Source organism: Apodemus sylvaticus, chromosome 8, assembly GCF_947179515.1.
Source record: "Apodemus sylvaticus chromosome 8, mApoSyl1.1, whole genome shotgun sequence".
In the NCBI taxonomy this organism is placed as follows: domain Eukaryota; kingdom Metazoa; phylum Chordata; class Mammalia; order Rodentia; family Muridae; genus Apodemus; species Apodemus sylvaticus.
This window is the reverse complement of record NC_067479.1, coordinates 71,496,344-71,519,608: the sequence shown is the minus strand read 5'-3', so window position 1 is coordinate 71,519,608 and position 23,265 is coordinate 71,496,344. Positions and strand designations below refer to the sequence as shown.

The 23,265-nt window shown below is 45.0% G+C and overlaps 1 protein-coding gene across 1 annotated transcript; it reads right to left on the bottom strand.

Annotated features, from left to right (window-relative positions):
• Nucleotides 1-8,078: 8,078 nt before the first annotated feature.
• LOC127691491 (cathepsin G) lies at nucleotides 8,079-10,620 on the bottom strand. The gene is made up of 5 exons (XM_052191375.1): nucleotides 10,505-10,620; nucleotides 9,758-9,905; nucleotides 9,185-9,320; nucleotides 8,758-9,012; nucleotides 8,079-8,350 (listed from the first exon to the last, which is right to left on the bottom strand). Exons 1-5 carry the CDS (start codon nucleotides 10,557-10,559, stop codon nucleotides 8,201-8,203), a joined length of 744 nt encoding a protein of 247 aa, XP_052047335.1. The 5' UTR covers nucleotides 10,560-10,620; the 3' UTR covers nucleotides 8,079-8,200.
• Nucleotides 10,621-23,265: the final 12,645 nt, after the last annotated feature.

The following is a 23,265-nucleotide window of genomic DNA, read 5'->3' as shown; positions in this document are numbered from 1 at the left end:
ACTGATCCTATTGATGCCACTCGGAACAGTGTTCTACAAGAGAGACACTCCAGCTTAAATTGCTAAAACGGTCATAATGTATCCAGAGGCATTTTGTTTTTTAATTTTTTTGAGATTATAGTTTAATTACAATATTTCTCCCTTCTCTTTTCTCCCTCCAAATCCTCCTATAAATCCATCCCTGTTCTTCTTCAAATTCATGGCCTTTAAAAAAACCTAATTGTTATTATATTTATATATGTATTTTTATACACACATATGTTTTAAAATATAACCTGCTGAATCCATATAATGCTGCTTGTATGTATGTTTCAGGAGGGACCATTTGGCGCTGAACAGCCAACTAGTGTGTTCTCTCCTGGGGAGCCACCTCTCCTGCTCTCAGCTTTCTTCAGCTGCCTACAGCCATTGTGTAGGGTTCAGGCCTCCTGGGCTTTTCCTTGCCCATTTTGGCTTATCTATTGGTGTCAGTCTTGTTCGCTTTGCATTTGGGCAGCCCTGTTGGTGAGACTTTATGTATAGCTTCTACTGTTACTAGGAGACACAATCTCACATCAAACTCCCTGATTTTCTGGCTCTTACAATCTTCCTGGTTCCTCTTCTACAATGTTCCCTGAACCTTAGGCATAAGAATGTTTCATAGATGTATCTGCTTGAGCTGGCCTCCACAACTCTCCCTATTGATTGGTTGTAGTTTTCTGTGGTGGTCTCCGTTACAAAGCAAAGTTCCTTGGGTAAGGGGTGAAGACTACACTTATCATGCTAGCCTCGTCCCTGGAGAAGGAAGTCTGGGTCTCAAAGGCTCTTTGACATTTGAAGATATGTTGAGGTAATTGTGATGGAGTGTAATGCAGAAGACTGTTTTAACCATGCTAGGAGACATGCTACCTAAATCTGAATTTCAGTCATTCTTCATTTGGATGAATTGCTTAGCTAGTCAAAACATTTATTGACCTTTTTTTTTTTTCTTCAACACAAATACTATTGGACAGGCTTCTTTTTTTTATTATTATTTTCTATATTATTTGTTTACATTCCAAATGATTTCCCTTTCCCAGTTCTCCCCTTCCCATAAGTCCCATAAGCTCTCTTCTCTGTGCCCATTCCCCAATCAACCCCTCCCACTTCTCTGTCCTGGCAATCCCCTACATTGCTGCATCAAGCCTTTTCAGCACCAGGGCCCTCTCCTTCCTTCTTCTTGGGAATGATTTGATAAGTGAATTGTGTCTTGGGTATTCAGAGCTTCTGGGCTAATGTCCACTAATATCAGTGACTGCATTCTATGTGTGTTCTTTTGTGAATGAGTTACCTCACTACAGAGATATTTTCTTGAACTTTTGAGGTCATTTCTGCTGTGTCCCCTGGGCTTTATTCCTTCCTGTAATGTTCCACAGTACAAGTGAATGCACCCCTAATATAAGTCCCTGTATTCTTTTCCTCTTCTTTTTTATGTTCCAGAACTGAGTGGTTCAAATGTATAGAGTCATAGCAATAGATTCCTGAAGATAACAGGCTGTTCAAATTCTTTCGATAACTGGAGATGTGCGGGTGATAATCAGCTCAGAGGCAGGATGTGAGACCACATGGTCTCACGTACAATATCCTCCCAGACCATGTCAGAAGGGCCTGGGTGACCACACAAACCCATTTGGAAGAAAAATGAGGGCAAGAAGGAAATTTTTCTAGTAGAGGAGTTTGGACAAGGCAGTCCTGGTTCTGTAGAGTTCTTGTCGAGGCCTAGGATGGTCGCTCTATTGTTTGGAACTTTCATCTGTATATAACCCTGTATCCTTAATTATCCTTTTTTTTTAAGTGATGGTTTTGGTCTTATTTAGGGTCTCATTGCTGTGAAGGGAAAAAATGACCAAGGCAACTATTATAAAGGCAAACATTATTTAATTTTTTTAATTTATTCACTGTACATCCCACTTACTGCCCCGCTCCTGGTTACCCCCTCCCATAATCCTTCCCCCATTCCCTCTCCCCTTCTCCTCTGAGTGGGTGGGGACTCCCTGGGGATCCTGCCACCCTGGCATTTCAAGTCTCTGTGAGGCTAGGAGGTATCTTCTCCCACTGAGGCCAGACAAGGCAGTCCAGCTAGAAGAACATATCCCTCATACAGGCAACAGGTTTTGGAATAGGACCTGCTCCAATTGTAGGGATCCACATGAAGACCAAGCTGCACATCTGCTACATTTGAGTGGGGAGGCCTAGGTCCAGCCTGTGTATGCTCTTTGGTTGGTAGACCCCACAAGGGCCCAGGTTAGTTGACTCTGCTGGTCTTCTTATGGAGTTCCTATCCCTTCAGGACCAGCAATCCTTCCTCTTATTCTTTCATAAAAGTCTACAAGCTTTATCCACTGTTTGGCTATGGGTATATCTGTCTGAATCAGCTGCTTGGTGGAGCCTTAAAGAAGACAGTCATGCTAGATTCTTGTCTACAAGCAGAATAGAGTATCATTAATAGTGTCAGGGATTGGTGCTTACCCATGGGATGGGTCTCAAGTTGGGCCAGTTATTGGTTGGAAAGGCAAACATTTAGTTGGGGCTGGCTTACAGTTTCAGTGGTTCAGTCCATTATCATCATGGTGGGAAGCATGGCAGTGTGCAGGCAGATGTGGGGCTGGAGGAGCAGAGGATTCTACATTTTGATCGGAGGATTCTACATCTTGATCCATTGCTTTCCACACTGGATATAGCTTGAACTTCTGTATGAGACCTCAAAGCTCACTTCTGTAGAGACACACTTCCTCCAACAAGGCCACATCTACTCTAACAAGGTCACTCCTCTTAATAGTGCTATTCCCTATGGGCCAAGCATTCAAACACATCATACCTATTCTAACGACCACAGTTTTCTTTTAGGAAATAATTTTACCCATGGGTGAAATATTTCACATTTAAGACTCCTGAGCATATATAATTACTTGTAGAGGAGCGGGGCTTTAATATTTTTCTTCCTCTAGTCCTCTGGGGCCCTTCATAATGTGATCCCTGGGCCATGAACATCAGCAAGGTTCTATAGACTCCAGTCATTTTTCTGGTAGCCATTTTCTAGGACCATGCCAAATTGTGCTAGGAGAACATAGGCACTACAGTGACAGTTGTGCTTTTTATACTATACTAGAATATCCTTATCTTTGAAGTGACTTTAAGTTTTATAAATTAAGATATAATTACATTACTTCCCCCTTTCCCTTTCCTCTCTCAATCCCTCTTAAATACTCCCTTGCCTCCTCTAATATCCATAGCCTGTTTTCTTTCTTTTTGTTAAATATTTATTTTTATTTATGTGTATGTGTGTCACGTGTGTTGTGGGATGGGATACAGCATAAGACCCCCTGAGGCTGCAGTTACAGGCAGTTGTGAATTGCCTGAGGTAGGTGCTGGAAAACTCAGGTCCTTTGGAGGAACAGTAAGCACTATTTACCACAGAACCACCTCTGAAGTCCCAGAACCTCTTTAAAAAATAAAAGAAAAAGGAAAACTATTATTGTTACATATATATAAATGTATAAATATATAAATATAGTAACTCATTGATTTTGTTTAATGTTGCTTATGTGTATATGATTTCAGGGCTGATCACTTGATATTGGACAACCAATCAGAGGCTCAGCCCTGAGGGAGACTAGTTCTGCTTTCCGCATTCCTTGGTTGCCTATAGCTCTTCCTTTAGGTTGGAGCCCCTGAGATTCCTCCTCCCATGTTATCATGTCTATTGGTAACTATTAATTGTTCAACTCTTGTTTAGGCATCTATATTATTGAGGTATCGTGAGTGAAGCCTCCTTGTCATTTCTAGGAGGCTCAATCACACTGCATGTTTCCTGATTCTCTGACTCTTACAATCTTTCTGCCTCCTCTTCTGAGATGCTGCTTGAGCCTTAGGTTCAGGCGTTGTGTTGTAGGTGTATCCACTGGAGCTGGATGTCCCATGATCCTTTGTTCTCTGCATTCTGAACACTTGTGGTTTATTTTATGTAATGATCTCTGTCTCTTGGTTAAAAAAAAAAAAGCTTCTTGGCTGAGGGAGGAGAGCTGCCTTTCTTTGTGGGCCTAAGGATAAGTATTTAGAATGCAGTAAGGAGTCATGCTGTTTTAGTAAAGTGCTAGCAGTAGGTTCTCTAAAATCCATGATCTCACTAGCTCCAGGAAATGGTTAGATTTCCAGTACCACGCATGCCTTTCCTCCTACTGAACAGGCTTTAAATCGAATCGGACAGAGTTGGTTACTGCCAGGCTATAAGTGCCACTAGTGCACCTTTAGGGATATCTTGCTAGGATGGTCATTGTTGTGGTTTATAGGTGTCACAGTTAGGACTGTTGGTTGTTTCTGTCCATTGGCAGCATGCAGTGCATCTTCCATTACTACCATAGCTAGTCCTAGGGAGGAAGCTCTCAGGTTAGAATCAGCTTCAGTTATTTGAGTCCTGTGTCCCAAGTGTATGGTGACTTCAGCAACAGGGACTTACTTTCAAGATCAGGGAGGCAACTAAGGGCAACAGAAATAACCTGCATGTGCTTTAGAAGTTACTCGGACTCCGCTGATTAACAACTCAAGAGGAGGCTTGCCAAGCCTGGTACTGGGGGTTTTGTTAGAGAGTATATGGCTTTTGGAGTGAGCATTGTCAGCTTAAGGGACATCATTTAGTGTCATTTTCCCTCCTCCCTCCCTCTTCTTCTATGTCATTCCCCCTTCCCTCCCCAGAAAACCCCTCCTCTGTTTTCACGTTTTCCTTGTATTGGCTTTTCACCTAAGCTTTGTGACAAGGGCTCTGAGGACATAGTCCAAGGCTCTGTGAGTGTAGACTGGATCACCCCGATAGCAGGCTAGTGAGCATTTGCCATTCTTCCCACTGCATCTCCAGAGCCAACACTGCCATGGAAACTGGCCGCCTCTCACAACCACTTATGTCTTGATGGAGAAAGGGCACAACATTCTTAGCCCTCTTTTATACAAAGGCTGCCTATTTATTATTATTATTATTATTTTACCATATATTATTAATAGGCTGACAGCTAGCTATTAGCAGAGGGATTGGCAGCTGCAATGTTGAGACTGGTGAATGACTGGGTAATACGTAACTTTTGAACTTGGATGCATGCCCAGGACCCTGCTTAGAATCCAGGTTAGAATCCTCTTTGCAGAGATATAAGATAGACTGGCATCAGAGGAATACCCTGGCTTTCACCACTGTTACAACAGACAGTCAATAAAGGCTTTGAAACTCTCACTGGGGAGGTGTGAGAGACTCTGTGGGAAGAGGTATAGAGAGTGGTCTCCCGTCCCTCAGGCCCTTCAGATCTGCTTGCTACATGGATTTGGTCACAACAAGAGCAAAACACTGGACATCTGGACCTTCAATCATGTTTCCTTCAGAAGATTCCTTCACACCTAGAGCTACCTATTTTAGTAAATTAGGACCCTAAGTGAGACTTCATTGTGTGTGTGTGTGTGTGTGTGTGTGTGTGTGTGTGTGTGTGTGTAGTGGTGTGTTAAAGAACATGGAAAGGCCAAGGAGAGTGTTGATGTGGTTAGGGCCTGCAGGAGCTCATGGGAAACAGGCATCAGGATCAGGAAGACATGCAAAGAGGTGGGGGTCCCTTGGGTTTCTTTATTACTGGGTCTGGGCAGTGTTCTGGGACTCCAAGTAAATGTCACAGGACAAATGGAGTGTGGGAGACTTTTCTGCTGCGCTATGCTCTTCTGACCTTACTGACAAGAGTTGTCTCCATTTGCCAGTACCACCATTTAATAGTGAGACCGCCATCCCTAAGAATCTGCAAGTCATCAATAATTCCCATGGGCATGCCATTACGAGAGAATGACTGGGTGATGTCAGAGGTGAGTTACTGGCTACAGTTTTGTTGGCAGTGGCCTACACCGAGTATTAAACAAATGGCTGTCTGACAGGAGTTACATGTAAAACAACTTGGATAGATGCCCAGAGGAGTTCACCAAAGCATTATGTACGTGCCCAGTTGGATTTGGAAAGACATCTGGTCATTAATTGTTTCACTGAAGATTCTGGAAACTAAGGACATTCAGATTGTAAACATTACATTATCGGGTGTAATTAACATTTTGATGTACCAGAAAAACCTTTCCAACTGATTCTGTGCAGCTACTTTAAGATGTTTAAAGTCTGATTTCAGTCTACGTGATTTCAGTGAGCTTTTATTTGATGTAGACAACCACAGACTAGTCTTTAGGTCAAACACACCATCCTTTCAGTCAACATTTAGTTTGCAGTTTTTTATAACGTCAGAGCATTAGGAGTGTGAAGCTGACCTTCACCGCCGGAAATGGAAACACTGCTCTGTAACCCAGCGTCTGGGTGTGATGTGAGGTTTTAGAAAGGAGCTCCGTCTCTGCTGGACACTGCCTTGCTTCTTGTGACTTGTATTCCTACGAACACTGGCATTTGTTTCAATATTCTCATGTTCTATTTTTCCCCTTCCTTCTAGTACTTGTGTAGTTTAAGCTTTAGCATTTCTATGTATTTACAATTTAGTCTTGTGTGTGGTGTAAGGAATTGATTCACCTAAGTAATGATCTGTTTGTCCTAATATCACTTATTAAAAATTCATTGTTTTCAGTCTGGCGGTTCCTCCGAAAACTGGGCACCTCACTTCCAGAAGATCCTGCTATACCACTCCTGGGCATATACCCAGAAGACTCCCCACCATGTAATAAGGATACATGTTCTACTATGTTCATAGCAGCCCTATTTATAATTGCCAGATGCTGGAAAGAACCCAGGTATCCCTCAACAGAAGAGTGGATGCAAAAAATGTGGTATATCTACACAATGGAGTACTATTCAGCCATTAGAAACAATGAATTCATGAAATTCTTAGGCAAATGGATGGAGCTAGAGAATATCATACTAAGTGAGGTAACCCAGACTCAAAAGGTGAATCATGGTATGCATTCACTATTAAGTGGATATTAACCTAGAAAACTGGAATACCCAAAACATAATCCACACATCAAATGAGGTACAAGAAGAAAGGAGGAGTGACCCCTGGTTCTGGAAAGACTCAGTGAAACAGTACTCAGCAAAACCAGAACGGGGAAGTGGGAAGGGGTGGGTGGGAGGACAGGGGAAGAGAAGGGGGCTTACGGGACTTTCGGGGAGTGGGGGGGCTAGAAAAGGGGAAGTCATTTGAAATGTAAATAAATTATATCGAATAAAAAAAAGTGAAAAAAATACAACAAAAAATTCATTGTTTTTAAATTATTTTACATTAAGATTTATTCATGTATTTATTTTATGTATAAGTGCTCTATCTGCACGTACATCTGAAAGCCAGAAGAGGGCATCAGATCTCATTACAGATGGTCGTGAGCACCATGTGGTGGCTGGGGATTGAATTCAGGACCTCAGGAAGAACAGCCAGTGCCCTTAACTGCTAAGCCATCTCTCCAGCCCTAGACGTTCATTATTGTCATGATGAGATTTGTCTTAAATGGGGACTTTAATGGAATTTCAACTCCGTCTTTGAATCAAGATTATCTGTCTGCCTAGCCCAGCACTGAGTGGGAAGGTTTCAGCCAAAGAGCCTTGCCCTGGGGAGAGAAGCTGGTCAGGGAACGAGGTGAGGGGACAAGGACTGCATGGCTTAGGGAAGGGGAGACTCTCATCTTGGTCCCAGGCTGAGGAGGGTAGGCCCCAGGGCTTGTTTTCATTTCAGGAGGAACTTCACTGTCTAGGTCACATACGTCACTGGTACTCACCAGGGAAGGCGCGTTTGTGTCCTTCAGTATCAATACATGGAAACCTAGTGCCTATTGGCAAGGGACTACATGAGAAGTGACAGCTACTGGAGCCCCGTGAGTAGCCATCTATTAGAGAGTCCCCATGGGTTCCCCTTGTGCTTTCTACCATGTGAGAATGCAGGAAAGGAAAGCTGTGATCTAGTGACCAGGCCTCCCTCATCAGACACCGGATGCTGGTGCCCTGACTCTGAACTTCTCAGTCTCTGAAAGGTGGCAAAAGAAATGTCTGTTGTTTAGTATACCACTAAAATACCACTATGTGGTATTTTGACATAGGAGTTCAAACACATCAAAACAGCACTAAATAATATTTAATAAATGAAAATTTACACCCTCCAGGAGACATTAATAAGGGCTATGGAAATGCCCTGGAGCTGGTCTGCACCTGAGACAGAGAGTCAGCAGGTCCCTGATGTCATGGCGCAAGGCGTCTCATTGTTCTTTTGATCCAGGGCATGAAGCTCTGGATCCTGGTGAATACAGCTGGAGGGCTGCCATTGATGCTTCCATAGGAGACGATGCCCTGGGCCACATTGTTACACACCAGAGGGCCACCAGAATCACCCTGTGTGCAGAGGAGGAAACGGACAAGAAGCTAAGACATGAAGCTAGGCTTTCTGGCTCCTGCTGCCCTGTGATACAGGCTCCCAGAGAAAGGGAGGGGCTGGGGCTTCCTTCAGTTGGCTGTGTGGGGTGATGGGCTTTTGATGGGCTCACAGGAATCAAGTGCCTGGGTCTCTCAGATGCTAGGCTACAGATCCTGCTAAAGTTACTGCCTCCAGCTCACTCCATCAAGGTGCCTCCACCTTCCCCAGGAAGGTAAACTGTGGGTCTTCCTGTCATTCCTGAAGAGGAAAAGCCCTTTCCACTCTAGTCTTGACCCTAAGATTGAAGGGATGGAGACCTACCCTGCTGTCCTCTGTTAGCCCTGGGCCCCAAGAAACACTGGTGGGTGTTCATTCACACTCTTACCCTGAAGGCAGTCTTCCTTTCTCTTGGGTTTCCCACACAGATCTGAGTCTGGCTGTCGTAGAATTGGAAGCGACTGGAACACTTTTGGTCCACCTGCACTCTTAGCTGCACCTCCTGGAGTACATTCGTTCCCCTGCTCTGGCTCACCCGGCCCCAGCCAGCCACTGTGCAGGAAGCCCCTGGCTGCAGTTTCTTGCTGCCCTGAGGCAGAGCCACGGGCTTCACAGATCCACTCCTCCGGGCTCTGCTCCTCAGCTGTAGGATGGATGTAGTAGGCATTGCAGCTCAGCTGCAGTCTCCCACCAGCACCCAGGGATTGGGGAGGGGGTCCCCTCACCTCCCTGGAACCCTGCCTGGACTTCCTCCTCAAAAGCCACCCTCCAAGAGGGAGCCAGCAAGCCTGGAGAACCAGAGGTCAGAGGGGCACCTGCAGTAGCATGATGTCATTCCGGAAGTTCTCATGATTGTAGTCAGGATGGCGGATGGCTCTGAGCACAGTGATGTGTTGCTGGGTCCTTTCTCGCCTTTGGATGTTGTGGGCCCCTAGGGTAACATTTATGGAGCTGCGAAAGAAAGGTTGGGCCAGGATCTTAGATCCAGCAGGTCAACAAGGCAGATGAATGGCCCAAGGCCAGGAGAACAAGCTGGAGAGAGTCGGGGTGGGGTGAGGGGGTGGGAGGGCCTCCAGCCTGACCCCTGCCTGCTGTTCCCACAAATCCTGAACTGGGGAAAGCAGAATAAACAAAAACAGTTTGAGTTCCTAGGGCCCAGTCTGTGTCTTCCACCTTCTTCTGTTTGGTTTTGGTTTTTGTTTGTTTGTTTGTTTTTTGGATCATAGCCTCCTTTTCTGTGTATGGACACTTGCTTCTTACCTCCCTCCTGGTCCCATCTTGTCTGCAGAATTTCATTGTCATTATACTTAATTGTGATAGCATACTTTCAGGCTCTGCAGAGGGAGTTTGGGGACACCAACTTCCTGGGAAGCTTCCAAGTTCCTCACCTTCCCAAGCAATGACCTGCTGTTAGGACAAAGTCTTCTCGCACCAGAAACCCTCCACAAGCAGTCAGCCCTCCCGAACTCTGGATCAGAAGAAACGCCATGTAGGGGAAGGAGTGGGGCCTGGCTTCTCGGCCTCCAATGATCTTTCCTGCAAGGAAGCATCTGGCACTGACATGCGCACTTGGGAGCTTGCAGGCAGGTGCCCGGTGGGCAGCTTTAGACAGGCTGGAGTCGGGGAGGGAGGTGACACAGAGGAGCTTCGTGGGACATCAGGCGCAGGGAGACTCCTCTCCTTCCCAGACCTTTGTATGTTCCTTCTCCAAATGGAGAACAACGATGGTTGTTCCACACGAGGCTGACTCTGGCTGTTGAGGCAAGATGCTTTCCCAAAGTCTGAGCTTTCTCTGTTCCCTAGTACTTCCTTCCTCAGAGAGCTTCCCATGGCCCAGAGTCTACCTTCTCAAATCATGGGACTAGATATGGGCGACTGAATACATGTATGTAGAAAGTATTTATAAAGTGCTTTCTATGTGTCAGGGCCAATAACAAGACTATTATACATAAACCAATTTAATTGCCATAGCAACTCTACGAGGCAGTATCAATATCTACATTTTACAGGTAAGGAAACTGAGGAGATGTGAGTCCAAGGAACTTGCTCAACATTACAGAATTAGGATTGCCACAACATGTCTATTCAAGTATACAGGCCAGGACCCCATCTCAGAGGTGTGGTTGGCCACTCACCTGCCTCATTTCCTTGGAGTAGAATGAAGGTCAACAGGAGCAGGAGAGGCTGCATCTTTCCAGAACCGTTGATTAGTCCGTTGCCACTTGTCCTTTTCTCTGCCAGACTTTTATCCTCCCCTGGAGAGGAAGGAAGGGTGTGCTGAGAGGTCACAGGTTCATTTTCCTGCTCCTGTGATAGGTTTCGTCACCCAAAGCTTCCTACGAGGTTTGCACACCAACTGCCAGTGCTCTGGGAGAAGAGAGGGTCGCCCACACCAATGTGGTGTCCCACACATTTGTTGTGTCCTTGCTGACAGCAAAATCGGAATCCAGCAAAGAGTGAGGTCTTTGAATATTGTGTACCAAGTTCACTGTACATTCAATAATTCAGAAAGACTGGTGACTGCTTTCTTTTCTTCCTCTCCTTCTTAGAAATATAAATATAAACATAAACATAAACATAAACATACACAGACACATACACAGACACATACATATACAGGGAAAATACAGGGGAAAGGATGAAATAGGCTGCATCTACAGAAAATAGAGGGATGGAAGATACACACCCAGTTATGATAACACAGCTGTGCGCAGGGCATTTTATTCTAGTGACCAAGGAATTCATGTCAACTCTCCCACTGAAAGCAACCAGAAGCATGACTGTTCAAAATGACCCAAGGGTGTGAAATCCTGACACCTGCCTGTCCAAGGGTTCTTGTCAGGCCCATCCAGCAGGTGGTACCAGGTGGTACCAGGGAAGGTACCAAACCTGTGAACCATGAACTTTTGATAATCTAAATAGTCAGAGACTGCTCTGTGACTCCTGCAGGCAGGGCCCATCTCTCCTATGGAATTAGCACAACTTTAACACCAAATCCGGTGAAAATAATAACCTTTATCTATGAGGAAGATATTAATGTGTCACATTTTCAAGCCCTTATTTGTGCTTGGCCCTATTTTTTCTTTAGAAAGAATTTTTTGATGAGGTGTGAATAAAAAGACATATTTTTTTCCACACAGAAAATATATGTTCATGTAAGACATTCAAAACATGTGTTTTATAAATATCATTTATCAGGGTGAAAAGAAGACAAAACCTTCCTTTGTCAGAGGATGCAACCTCTATCACAAGTTAAATGTCCAGGCAACAGCCACACCAAATATGAAAGGAGCGTTATAGAGCAATATTACTTTTGAATAAAGATCAAATTTGATACACCTCAGTACACATCAATTAACAAAAAATTATCTCATGAGAAGATTAAGTTTATTCTAGGAGCATGTCGTTGCCTTTGCATTTGGAAATCGGTTGCTACAGTAACTAACTGATTACAGAGAAACCTTGTTCACATGACACAAGAACAAAAGGAAAAACTGCCCAAACACTTGCTAAAATTCACAATCATTTACTGAAATTTTTTTACAGTAAACTGGAAATGAATCTGATTTCATAAAATTCTACACTAATTATAATTATCAGTGAAACATCAAAACCTTTTTCTTTCAGAGCAAAAAAAAAAAAATCTGGATATAAATCACCATCCATGCATGGTCTTCCATGTTCTGCTAACAGTTTGAGCTGGTTAGGCAGGAAATAGAAAGGAAAGGGTTAAAGTCCAGGAAGGAGAGAAGCAAACTATAATATTTGTGGGTAGGGACGTACAGAGAGAGACTTTAAAAGAATCTACAACTAGATTACCATCCTTGATGCCGGAGCCTAACAAAGGGGCTGGATAAAAAAATAGAATCAATTGTGTTTTTACAAATATAGTAATAGTGTTAGAAAATGAAAAATGTAATAAGTTAATATGTAATGGCATGGAAATGATAAAATGATAAAACTACATGAAAGTCTAAAAGAATATATGTGATACCATTTTGGCAAAGATGATAAAAATTAACAAAGATACATTTAAGATTTAAACACAATGATTCCACTTACAGGAACTGGAAGACAATACCATAAAAATGTCAGTTTCCCCAAAGGTGACATGTAGATCCATTGTTCTTGGAATTATTTTGTAGGATTCTTTCCGTGTGTGTGTGTGTGTGTGTGTGTGTGTGTGTGTGTGCTGACATGAGACACAGAATATGGAGAGAGTTCAGAGGACAGCCTATGAGGGTTAATTTTCCTTTTAGAACACACACACTCAGATACTGACACACCACGTATCACAATTTGTTCTCCACCAAATACTCACCAGGGCCAACTCTGCTCAGATCAGACGCGACCAGGCATGGTCAGGGTGATATGGCTGTTGGCTGCGTATTTAATTTGTGATAGAGATGGCATCTCCTGATATAGTAAGGACTAATATTCTCTTCTTTCTGATAAAGAGAAACGATATTTATACAACACAAGCTGTTTCAGCATCCTAGGTGGGCAGGCATTTCTATGTGGAAAAGATAAAACTTCACCTTGTATTTATGCCACATCGAAAATTCTAGGGGAGGACATGGACCAAATGTGAATAAAGACTTGAAAATAGGATGTATCATATTTTAGATAAAGATTTTAAGCACCACAGTTAAAAGTAAACAACGTAAAGAAAACAACCAATGGATTTGATACATTTACATTGAGAGGAAACAAAGACAAAGATTCTCCAAACACACATAACCAGCAACAGACCTGTGAGTCAAGTTATGTCACAGACTTCCATAAAGCAGTGTGAAAGGTAAATAATTAAACAGCATAATGGACTTGAATAGGAATCTCAAAATAGAGCCTCCAGTTGACCAATAAACATCTGGAGAGTTCCTGTCTCATCAGGTACCACCAAAGCAGCAAGTTAAAGCACTCTGAGACACCAACGTCACCACCCATGCATGGAGATAAATGCAAAAGAAGCCTGTGTGCAAGGAGGCCACAGAAGGCTGCACCCTCCTTCACAGGAGGCCTGAATCGCAGCACTTCAAGGGTGGGAGTAGAGAGCCATAGAGGGATTCTGGAAAACGGCCCCACTTCCTGACAAACAGGGCAACGATTGCCTCATGAGGGTTCTTTCAACGGTATGCATGGGGTCTGTGGACGTTCCAAGTGAGCATATTTCACAGTACATACATACATACATACATATTCACACACACACACATACATACATACATACATATTCACACATACATACATACATACATACATACATATTCACACATACAGTCAGACTGCTATAGAGAGGACATTCGAGTGGAGAGGGGACTAGCATCATATATTAGAGCCTGTACCTTTAAAATGTTTTTACTTTAATAAAAAATTGTGGTTTGAACAAGTGAGACGGCGATAGGTTTCACAATGTCCATAGCTGGTGGCATCTGTTTCCGGCTGTTCCACTACATTTGTGTCAGTTACAGTTTTTCTCCTTTGGGGTGTTAGGACATTAATAGTGAGTGTTTCCCATCTCCACATTCTGATCCTCTGGGCAGGCAGTGACCAGATGTCACTGGCTCAGAGTTCTTTTAACCCCCCTCTCCCCAATCGAGAAACCAATTTAGTTGTTCTTGACTTTGTGGGAGACTGGGGATATAGTGACCTCAGGTCCCCAGGGTCTTAGTGTCACTCTTGAAAGGGTGTTTGGGAGCATCTCAGATGTCTACACTGTGTGTGCATACTTTGTCATTGTTGGTGCTGGAAGTAGGCCTTATCACAAGCAGTCCTTCTGATGTGTCTACAAGCAGCCAGATCCTTCAACAGAGAATTGGACTGTGTGTTGTTTTCTGTGAAATAGCAGCAGGTGACAAAGAAGAGACGGAAGCACGTGGCTGCAATAGCAGATTTGTTGATGTCTGTACAGAACACTTCAGATTGAGAACTTAGAGGGAATGACACATGTGGATGTCTCGGGTCTTCAGCGTGCCTGGCAGAAAGCTATTCCCAAAGCTAGGCAGAAGTCAGTGTGAACAAGAACAGGAGTATACCTTGAGACCTTCTTGGCAAACCTCTCGGATCACCCCAATAAGCAACAATATCGATCACGATATAGGTATGGGATAACGTGCTGTCAAGCCAGTCAGAAAAGCTTATTGTAAAGTTCTACTTAGTGACATAGAGAAACCTGCATTCTCCTGTGAGTGGAAAACGCAGAGTGTAAAACCATGTATATAACTTAATTCTAATTTTGTGGAGGGAAGGAGGCAATAACCAGAAAGAAGGGCAATTTTATGTAAGTCTTCCTTGCATCACCATAGTATATTTTTTCTATAGTGGAAATGGTTGTTTTTAATCACCCTGGGTTTTTTGTTTTGTTTTGTGTTTGGTTTTTGGAGACAGACTCTCAGGCAGTTCAGGGTGGACTCCAAGTCTCTATGTTGCCAAGGATGACTTTGGATTCATAATCCTCCTCTCCATCACTAGTGCTGGGATTACAGGCATGCACCACCATGACAGACTGCACTGAACTATTCTAGTTTTATAAGAAGAGAAAATTATGTTGCTTACAGAAAAATGGATGAAAGTGGAGAATTAGGAGAAATGAAATAAACCAGACTCAGAAAGACAAATGTCAGAGGCTTACTTCAAGTGTGGACTGTGGAGCCATGGAGACAGGGGACTGGAGGGGCGATGGGAATATGGAGGAGGTAAGGGTTGGGGCAGGAGGCTGAATAGGAATAAAAGGTGTTATACGCATATAAGGAAGTTGCCAAGTGAAACCCACCTCTTTGTAAAATCAGCATATGGTAATAAAAGAAGATGGAAGAGGAAGGAAAAGCTAAAGGAGGCCCTTAGCTCCTCACAGACAGCAATGGGCTAAGCATTGTAATCACCATGAGCTCAGCAAGGTCCCTCAGCTCCCATCTCAGGTGAGGGCTGAGGCTGCACTGTGACTGGTGTAGCACACACAACAAATGAGAACACATCAAAGCTCCTTAGAAAATGGCTGAGGACAGAGGGAGCACTGGGAGAGACAGCCGCAACTGGGGGGTGGGGAGGCGCATCTCATCAAGGAGCCGGAAACCTAGGCAACGGGAACTCCAGGAATCTGTGAGGATGACTCTAGCTAAGGCTCTTAGCCATGGGGGATATGGAGCCTGAACTGGCCATTTCCTGAAACCAGGTGAGACTTCCGGTGGAGGGATTGGGACTCCAGCCCAGCCACAGAATCTTTAACCTAAACTTTATTGTTGTGGATTTGATTTATTGTTTGTATTATGTTAATTGTGCTCCCAAAAAATTACACAAGAATCCCCACATGCAAACTGCTGCAGGTCCCTGCCCCCAGTTGGTTCTAATTGGTAAATAAAGTTGCTGGAGGCCAACGGCTGGGCAGGGAGACAGAGATGGGACTTCAGTTTTCCCTGGGCAGGGGAACCAAGGGAAGAAGGAGGGAGAACAGCCAGGGAAGGGATAAGATCCAGGCTTGGGAGCTGCAGGAAGAAAGGCACAGCAGCCGTGTGAGAAGAGTGGTCCCAGGGCCCAGCCTCCCCACTGGGTCGAGTGTGGCAGTGGAACATAGATGTTAGCGAGTAATCATTCAGGAGCCTCAGAGGGGAGGCAGAGCAACGCGGAAGTTTCAGAGTGGCCCAACCATTGAGCTACCTAAGGCATATTAAATATAAGGCTGTGTGTGTGTGTGTGTGTGTGTGTGTGTGTGTGTGTGTGTGTGTGTTTCATTCAAGAACCCAGACATTGCGGAGGGTATGGAGAAACTCTCCACTGCTGGCCTAGAGATTAGAGTGGGTTTAATCAACAGCAGCTACACTTTATCCTGCCTACAAGATGTGCTGGGATAAAGCTGTGACAGAAATTGTTGGAGTGGCCAACCAATGACAGGCCCAGCTTGAGACCCATGCTATCAGAGGGAATCCACTCCTGACACTCCCTGGAGGGCCAGGACCCAGAGACTGAATAGCCTAGAGACCTAGAATAGAACCAACCATGACTGGCGAACAACCATAAAAACAAACAAACAAAACCCCAACCACACCAAAATCTACAAAAATATTCCTAATGATGCTCTGCCATATTCGTACATTGGTGCCCAATTGTCACCAGAGAGGCTTCATCCAGCAACTGATGGAAACAGATGCAGAGCCCACAGCCAAACATTACATAGAGCTGGGGAATCTTGCAGGAGATGGGGAGGAAGAATTGTAGGAGCCAGAGGGGTCATGGGCACCAAAAGAAAACACAGAATCAACTAGCCCGGACTCATAAGAACTCACAGAAACTGAAACCACAGTCAGGGAGTCTGCATGGGACTGACCGAGGCTCTCTGCATGAATACTACAGTTGTGCAGCTTGGTCTTTTTATGAGACTTCTAATGGTGGGGGCAGGAGCTGTTTCTGGCTCTGTTCCATTTTTTGGGACTCTTTTCCTCCTACTGGGTTACCTCATCCAGCCTTAATATAAAGTGAGGTACCTAGTTTTACTGCAACTTGATATGCCATGTTTGGTTGATATTCACGGTAGGTCTGCCCTTTTCTGAAGCAAAATGGAGGAGGAGTAGATTTTGGAGGGGGGCTGGGAATGAGGAGGGAGGTGGGGAGGAGGTACTGGGAGGAGAGGAAGGGAGGAGAAACTGTAGTTTGGATGTGAAAAAAATAATAAAAAAAAATCATTAGGGGAGAGCATGAAAACACAGGTGCTGATAGGGGTTGGGGAGCAGCTCAGGGTAGGGGGTAGGGATGGAGAGAGGATTGGCTTATTCAGAGATCTTTATAAGCAATCGGCCTCATCAAGATCACCTCTGCATACTAGTCAGAACGTCTCATAGGTAGTGCTTCTATCTGATATAAAATGCAGGACTGACTGGTCAGACACTGTCCTATAAGATGCCCTTTACCTTGGTGGCAGACCTCTTGTATACTGTGCCATGGGCTCTGGCTTGTACTCTGGGACTCTCTCGGTAGCTGGCTCGAAGCAGATATTTCTGGTTTCATTGGAAACTCAGTTAGGTTATATGATGTTTTTCTGGGGCAGTCCAGTGAGAGGAAGTTTTGCTGAAGCCGACATGTAGGAGGATGTGTGCTGTTTGGAAAGAATACAAATACGACTCCACAGACAGTGGGGGAGGCTTTGGCATTGGGTCTCCTCCCGCCCCTTGCGAGTCTTCACTGCGGTATTGATTTACCTTGCATCACATTGCTGATCTTCGCTGATCATGACTTAGTAGACAGTAACTCACCAAAGAACTTCTCATGATATTCTGGCAGCTTCTGGCTGCTTCTGTGGACTCTGTGCCAATTGCTGGAGCCTCACTATTTCTTCTGACTCGAACTGCTGCTGCTGATTCCCGTGGTGATTGCTGAGTGGGCTGGACGGCAGCTGCTGATTTCCGTGGGTGTTTTGCTAGAGGATTGGACTTTGACAATGAAGATCAGAATAGCCTCAAAGAACTATTTCTAAACAGGTCCACAACTTGTTTGCTATTAACCTTTCTTTGCCTACTACCTCTGGTGGGTGGTGGGCTAGAAGGGAGGTTGAAGGATTTAAGAACCATTATTAAAGTACGTTTTGAAATACCTAGGCCAACAATGGCTTTTTTGTGGTGCTCTCTGTAGTGTGCTGGGTATCTCTGTGTAGGTTCTGACTCCCTTCTTAGTGTGTTGCTGCAGCTAGTGCTTTGAACCAGGCTGGGAGCAGAGAGGGGCAGAAGGGAGGAGTTGGCACCTGAGCACTGGGACTGTTTTGTGCAAAGCATAACTCTATCTGTTTCCCCTCCTTATTCAATGGCTGACTTTTGTTTGTTCATAGCCATGGGCTGGATGTGTTATTACTTTTCTCTTTTAAAACTCTCTTATCTGCAGGTCACTGTGACCAGGGATGCAGGCAGGGAACTGATGCTCTTCACCACTCCCTTTGTTTCTCTAAAACCAATGGCCAGGCTCATCCCCAACGCGGTCCACGCGCTGTGGGCTCCCTTCCCTTCTGCCTCCATTACACAGACCTCTCTCTCCTACCCTTCCTTCCCTCACTCACTGATTTACCCTAGCCCTCAACTGCAACAGACAGGCCCCGAGAACCTGCAGGCTGCCTCAGCCAGCTAGGCAGAGGGGTAAACTGCAAATCTTCTCTTCTCCCTCCATTCCTCCAAGTCCTGTCCCAAGCTCTGTAGCAGAGCTTCTTCTGTGACCTCTTCTCAGTCTCTGTTCCCACTCCCAGGGGACAAAGCAGGTGCAGGCAGAACTTCCTGCTTTCCTCCCTCCTGTGGACTTCCCAAGCCCTCTTAGCCCATCCTCATTTCTCATTAGCTCCCAATACCCAGAAACACATTATATCTGAATCTGCCAGTAGCCATACGTATCAGGGTCCCAGAAGGATTTCCTAACAGAAAACACACAGCTACCACACTCTGCTAGCAACCAGAGAGGGCATCAGAATCATCTTAGTTAGGATTTCTATTGCTGTGCAGAGACTCCACGGCCACAGCAACTCTTACAAACAAAAACATTTAACTGGGGGCTGCCTCACACTCTCAGAGGTTTAGTCCATTATCATCATGGCAGGAACATGGTGGCATGCAGGCAGACGTGGTGCTAGAGAGGTAGGTGAGAGATCTGCATCTGATCAGCAGGCAACAGGAAGGGAGAGTCACACTGTGCCTGGCTTGATCACCCCCAGTGACACACTTCCTCCAACAAGGCTGCAACTTCTCCAACAAGGCCACACCTTCTAATAGTGCCCCTCCCTATGAGCCTGTAGAGGCCATTTTCTTTCACACCACTACAAGAATTAAGGAACAAAACACTCAGCCAACAATAACAAGACCAGATATCAGTATCTAGAACCACATCTTCGTTTTTTTGTTTTTTTGTTTTTCGAGACAGGGTTTCTCTGTGTAGCCCTGGCTGTCCTGGAACTCACCCAGACCAGGCTGGCCTCAAACTCAGAAATTCGCCTGCCTCTGCCTCCCAAGTGCTGGGATTAAAGGCGTACACCACCACCGCCTGGCCAGAACCACATCTTCCTAAACCCAGACACCAGCATGGAATCACAATCAATAACAGCCAGCATGCCTGATCCAGAGCCCATCAACCCTACCACGGCAGGCCCTGAGTACTGCAACGTGGCTGAAGCACAAGAGACAGACATTAAAATACCCTTTATGAATATGATAGACCCCCTAAAGAGGTAATGAATAAATCTCTTAAATCTTTGGAAACATAAATATACAATGGAAATGAATAAAACAGTTCAAGTGCAGAAGCATCAATAAAGAAACTGAAGAAAACCTGGAAATGAAAAAATTAGGAACTTGAATAGCAACCTCAGAGGCAAGCCTTACCAACAGAATACAAGAGACTGAACAGAGAATCACAGGCACTGAAGACACAATAGAAGAAATGGATGCCCTGATCAAAGAAAAGGTTAAGTCTAAAAACTCATGGAACAAAGCATCCTGGATATCTGGAACACTATGAAAAGACCAAATCTAAGAATAATAAAAAGGCAGAAAGGAGAAGAAATACAGGTCAAAACCACAGAAAATATTTTCAACAAAATCATAGAAGACACGTGCTCTAATGTAAAGAAAGAGGTGTTCATCAAATTGAACACAGAATAGACTGGACCAAAAATGAAAGTCCTCATGGCAAACAATAATCAGAACAAAGGAAGTACAGTAAAAGCTGCAAAGGAGAAAGACCAAGTAACATATAAAGTCAGAACTATTAGAATTACACCTGACTTCTCAGCAGAGATACAGGGATGGTAATAGATACGGGTACATCAATAAACATAATTTATTATATAAACAGACTGAAAGACAAAAACCACATACCTGATCTTGTCATGAGATGCAGAAAAGACCTTTGACAAAATCCAACACTGCTTCATGATAAATTATCATGGATAATTTATCTATCCTCAGTCTATAGTATTTGATGTCTTAGCTAGAGCAACAAAACTAACTCACAAAAATTAGTAGCTCTCCTATACACACATGAGAGACTAGGAAAGAAATCAGGAAAACAATACCTTTTACAAGAGGCTCAAATGATATGAAATATCTTGAGGTAACTCTAAGTAAGTAAGTTAAACACTTGCATGTCAAACACTTTAAGACACCGAAGAAAAAGGTGAAGAAGATATGAGAAAATGGAAATATCACCCAGGATCACTGTTGTTATTGGGAAAAGTGTGGTTATGGGTTCGGCCTCTCCTGGTGGGGTACATGGGCTCAGAGAAGGCAGCGCAAAGTGTGGAGTGGGTGGAGTCTAAGGTCTGCCCCTTCCCTCAGGGGAGTCAGCCATTGCTGTATGCCAAACCAAGGTGGGTGAGGTGGAGTCTGGGACAAATGGGTTCTACAGGGTTCTTGTCTGGCAGGGATAGCCGGAGTGTTACAGCTCTTAGAGAAGGAATGAAGAAGTTTGAGGGGCCAGAGCAGGGCAGGTGGTTGCAGTTCTGGGTCCCATGACAGCAGCTGCTGCAGTAGCTGTGATGTCCACCACCCGTGCTCTGATGTGAGTGTCTGAGAACCATGGGAGCCTGGCCAGGCGAGTAGGTCCGAGGTCCAATGACGAATGCTTCAGAGAGTCCTCCCCAAAATGTTACAGCTCAATGAAAACAGAGGACCCTGGGTAAAATAGCATGTGCCCCTTATTCCATGTGGACAGGAACTATATGAACCTTGAGGAGTGTGATGGGATTCTGGGGGTAAATACATCTTATCAGCTGAGGCTAAGACACTGGTGATGCTCTATACTGCCAGTGATCACCTTATTCGAGGTTCATGATTATGTGCTCTAGAACAGGCATGGAGGCAGAGAGGGAGCAGCTCTACTGCTGCCTCAGATCTCTGAGATTCCTGGGGTTTGAACATGCTTCACCTCACCAGTGTCATGCCCGTCTGGTGGCCCGGTCCACGTGCCCTAGAAAAGGGAAATAGAATAGATAGTTATGGATGTTGCAGGAAATATTAAGAAACGACCCGCCAGTTCTCCATCCGGGGGCTGGGATGAGAGTATCAAGTGGGGAGGGGAGAGTGGGGGAAGGGAGAGAATAGAGGGAGAGACAGCTAAGATTAAGGGCCATTTGAGGGGCAGTACAGAAACCTAACATACTAGAAACTTCCTAAAATATATATGAAGGTGATCCAAATGAAACTACCAAATAATGTGTTAATCCCCCCTGGTAAGAATAAGAACACTGCCACAATTTTGAGCCAAATTTAAAGCAAGGCTGACTTTTATTGGGGTGTACTCAAGAGCTGGGCTGACTGCCTCCTAAGTCACGTTAAAGAGAGAAGCCGGAGTCCACCTCTTGGGCCCCTTCTATGGAGTAGAGACATAAGGAGCTATGAAGCAGGTTCACAGAAGAGACAACGGGCAATCGAGACGTACAGAAAAACTGAGAACATGCCACATGATGAGGGAGGGCTGTGGAGGATCTGGGTGTTCTCAAGGACATGTCAAGGTCATGGGACGCCTCAGGCTCCAGGAAACAGACTTAAAGACAGCAACTCGGCTCTTATAGTAAATGGAAACATTTTGAACAATACAGCATCATGGCTCCTACCTTCAAAATGGGGAGACCTCGACCTGGGGAGACGGATCCCTAACTGGACATTCCTGTCATTAAGTGAAGCTCCAGGATCAGGATTGGGCTCCATCTGACTGAGTTGTTGGCCAAAGGGTTCCCATGGGAATCCCCAAACAACCCAGGCTACTGCCAAGACTCTAGGTTGCTCTCCACAAACTCAGGACAAGGCCTTATTGCTGAAGGCATTTCCATAACTCTGAACATGGAGAAGTCGAGCTGGTACCTACATGGAGTCTTCACTCTCATGTCCTAGTGTCTTTGCTACAGGAAGGGACTCAGCGCTACCAAGCGAGAAACATATACACCATCTTGGGCACAAACCCTCTGATATCCAATGCTGTCCTGCCGGTAAAATATGCTAGGGCAATGTCGGTACGAAGCTTGTGGGAGTGGCCAACAAGTGGCCTGATTAAGGCCCATTCCTTGAGTTGGAACCCATACCTGACATTACTTGGTTATTTCCAAATACAGATCCATTTGTGTGACGTTGAGCTGTCCATAGGAACAAGAGGATGAAGGTGAAGAAGGAGTCTACTGTGTACCTGAGACAAACCCTGAGACCTACAAGTGCTGATTGATGATGTCAAGTGAGTGATACTTTTGGCCTAGCAGCCCTTGGATCCCTAGGGTTCACAAACTGCCATATCCCAGTGTGGCCAGCAGGGGAAGACTGAGGTTCGAGGCTGAGCCAGGGTTGTTGAAAGATTGCAGATCATGACTGAGCCTCTCCGTCCCTGGAACTCTTGGGTTGGAGCAGGGCTCTTTAGCCTGGCTTAGGTGGCAGGGTTAAGCCCAGGTGACTGGTAGCCCAAGTCTGGCTGCACTATGAGGTAGAGGAGACACCACAGTTTTGGAACTTATAGGTAGAGGAGTGAAAGGCTGGTGTAAATCAGGCCTGGGTAAGGTAGGGATGGAGTAGAAACTTTTGGTAGTTGGAGGAGGTCAGATGGAAAACACTGGAAAGCCTCACAGGGAGAGAGAAGTGACTGAACTCTGGGCTGGGCTGGGAAAGGAGACCCGGGAGAGTCTGGTCCATCAGAGGGAGGTCTGCCTGGACCAGCGAGGTGCGTAAACCAGGAAGTGGCTCAACAGCAAAGGACTTCAGTTATGTGCACTCTGGGGGTTATTTATTATGAATTTCCAGCCTTTGCTGCCCACTCTGTGTGGTTCTTGCCTGAGGTCAGACAGGCTGGCCGGGCACAGGTGCTGTGACACCTGTTAGAGGAGCCTCATGTGTCTGCTTATCCACGGCAGGAAGTACACAACCTTGGTGAAGACTCCTGAAGACATTGTCCTGTT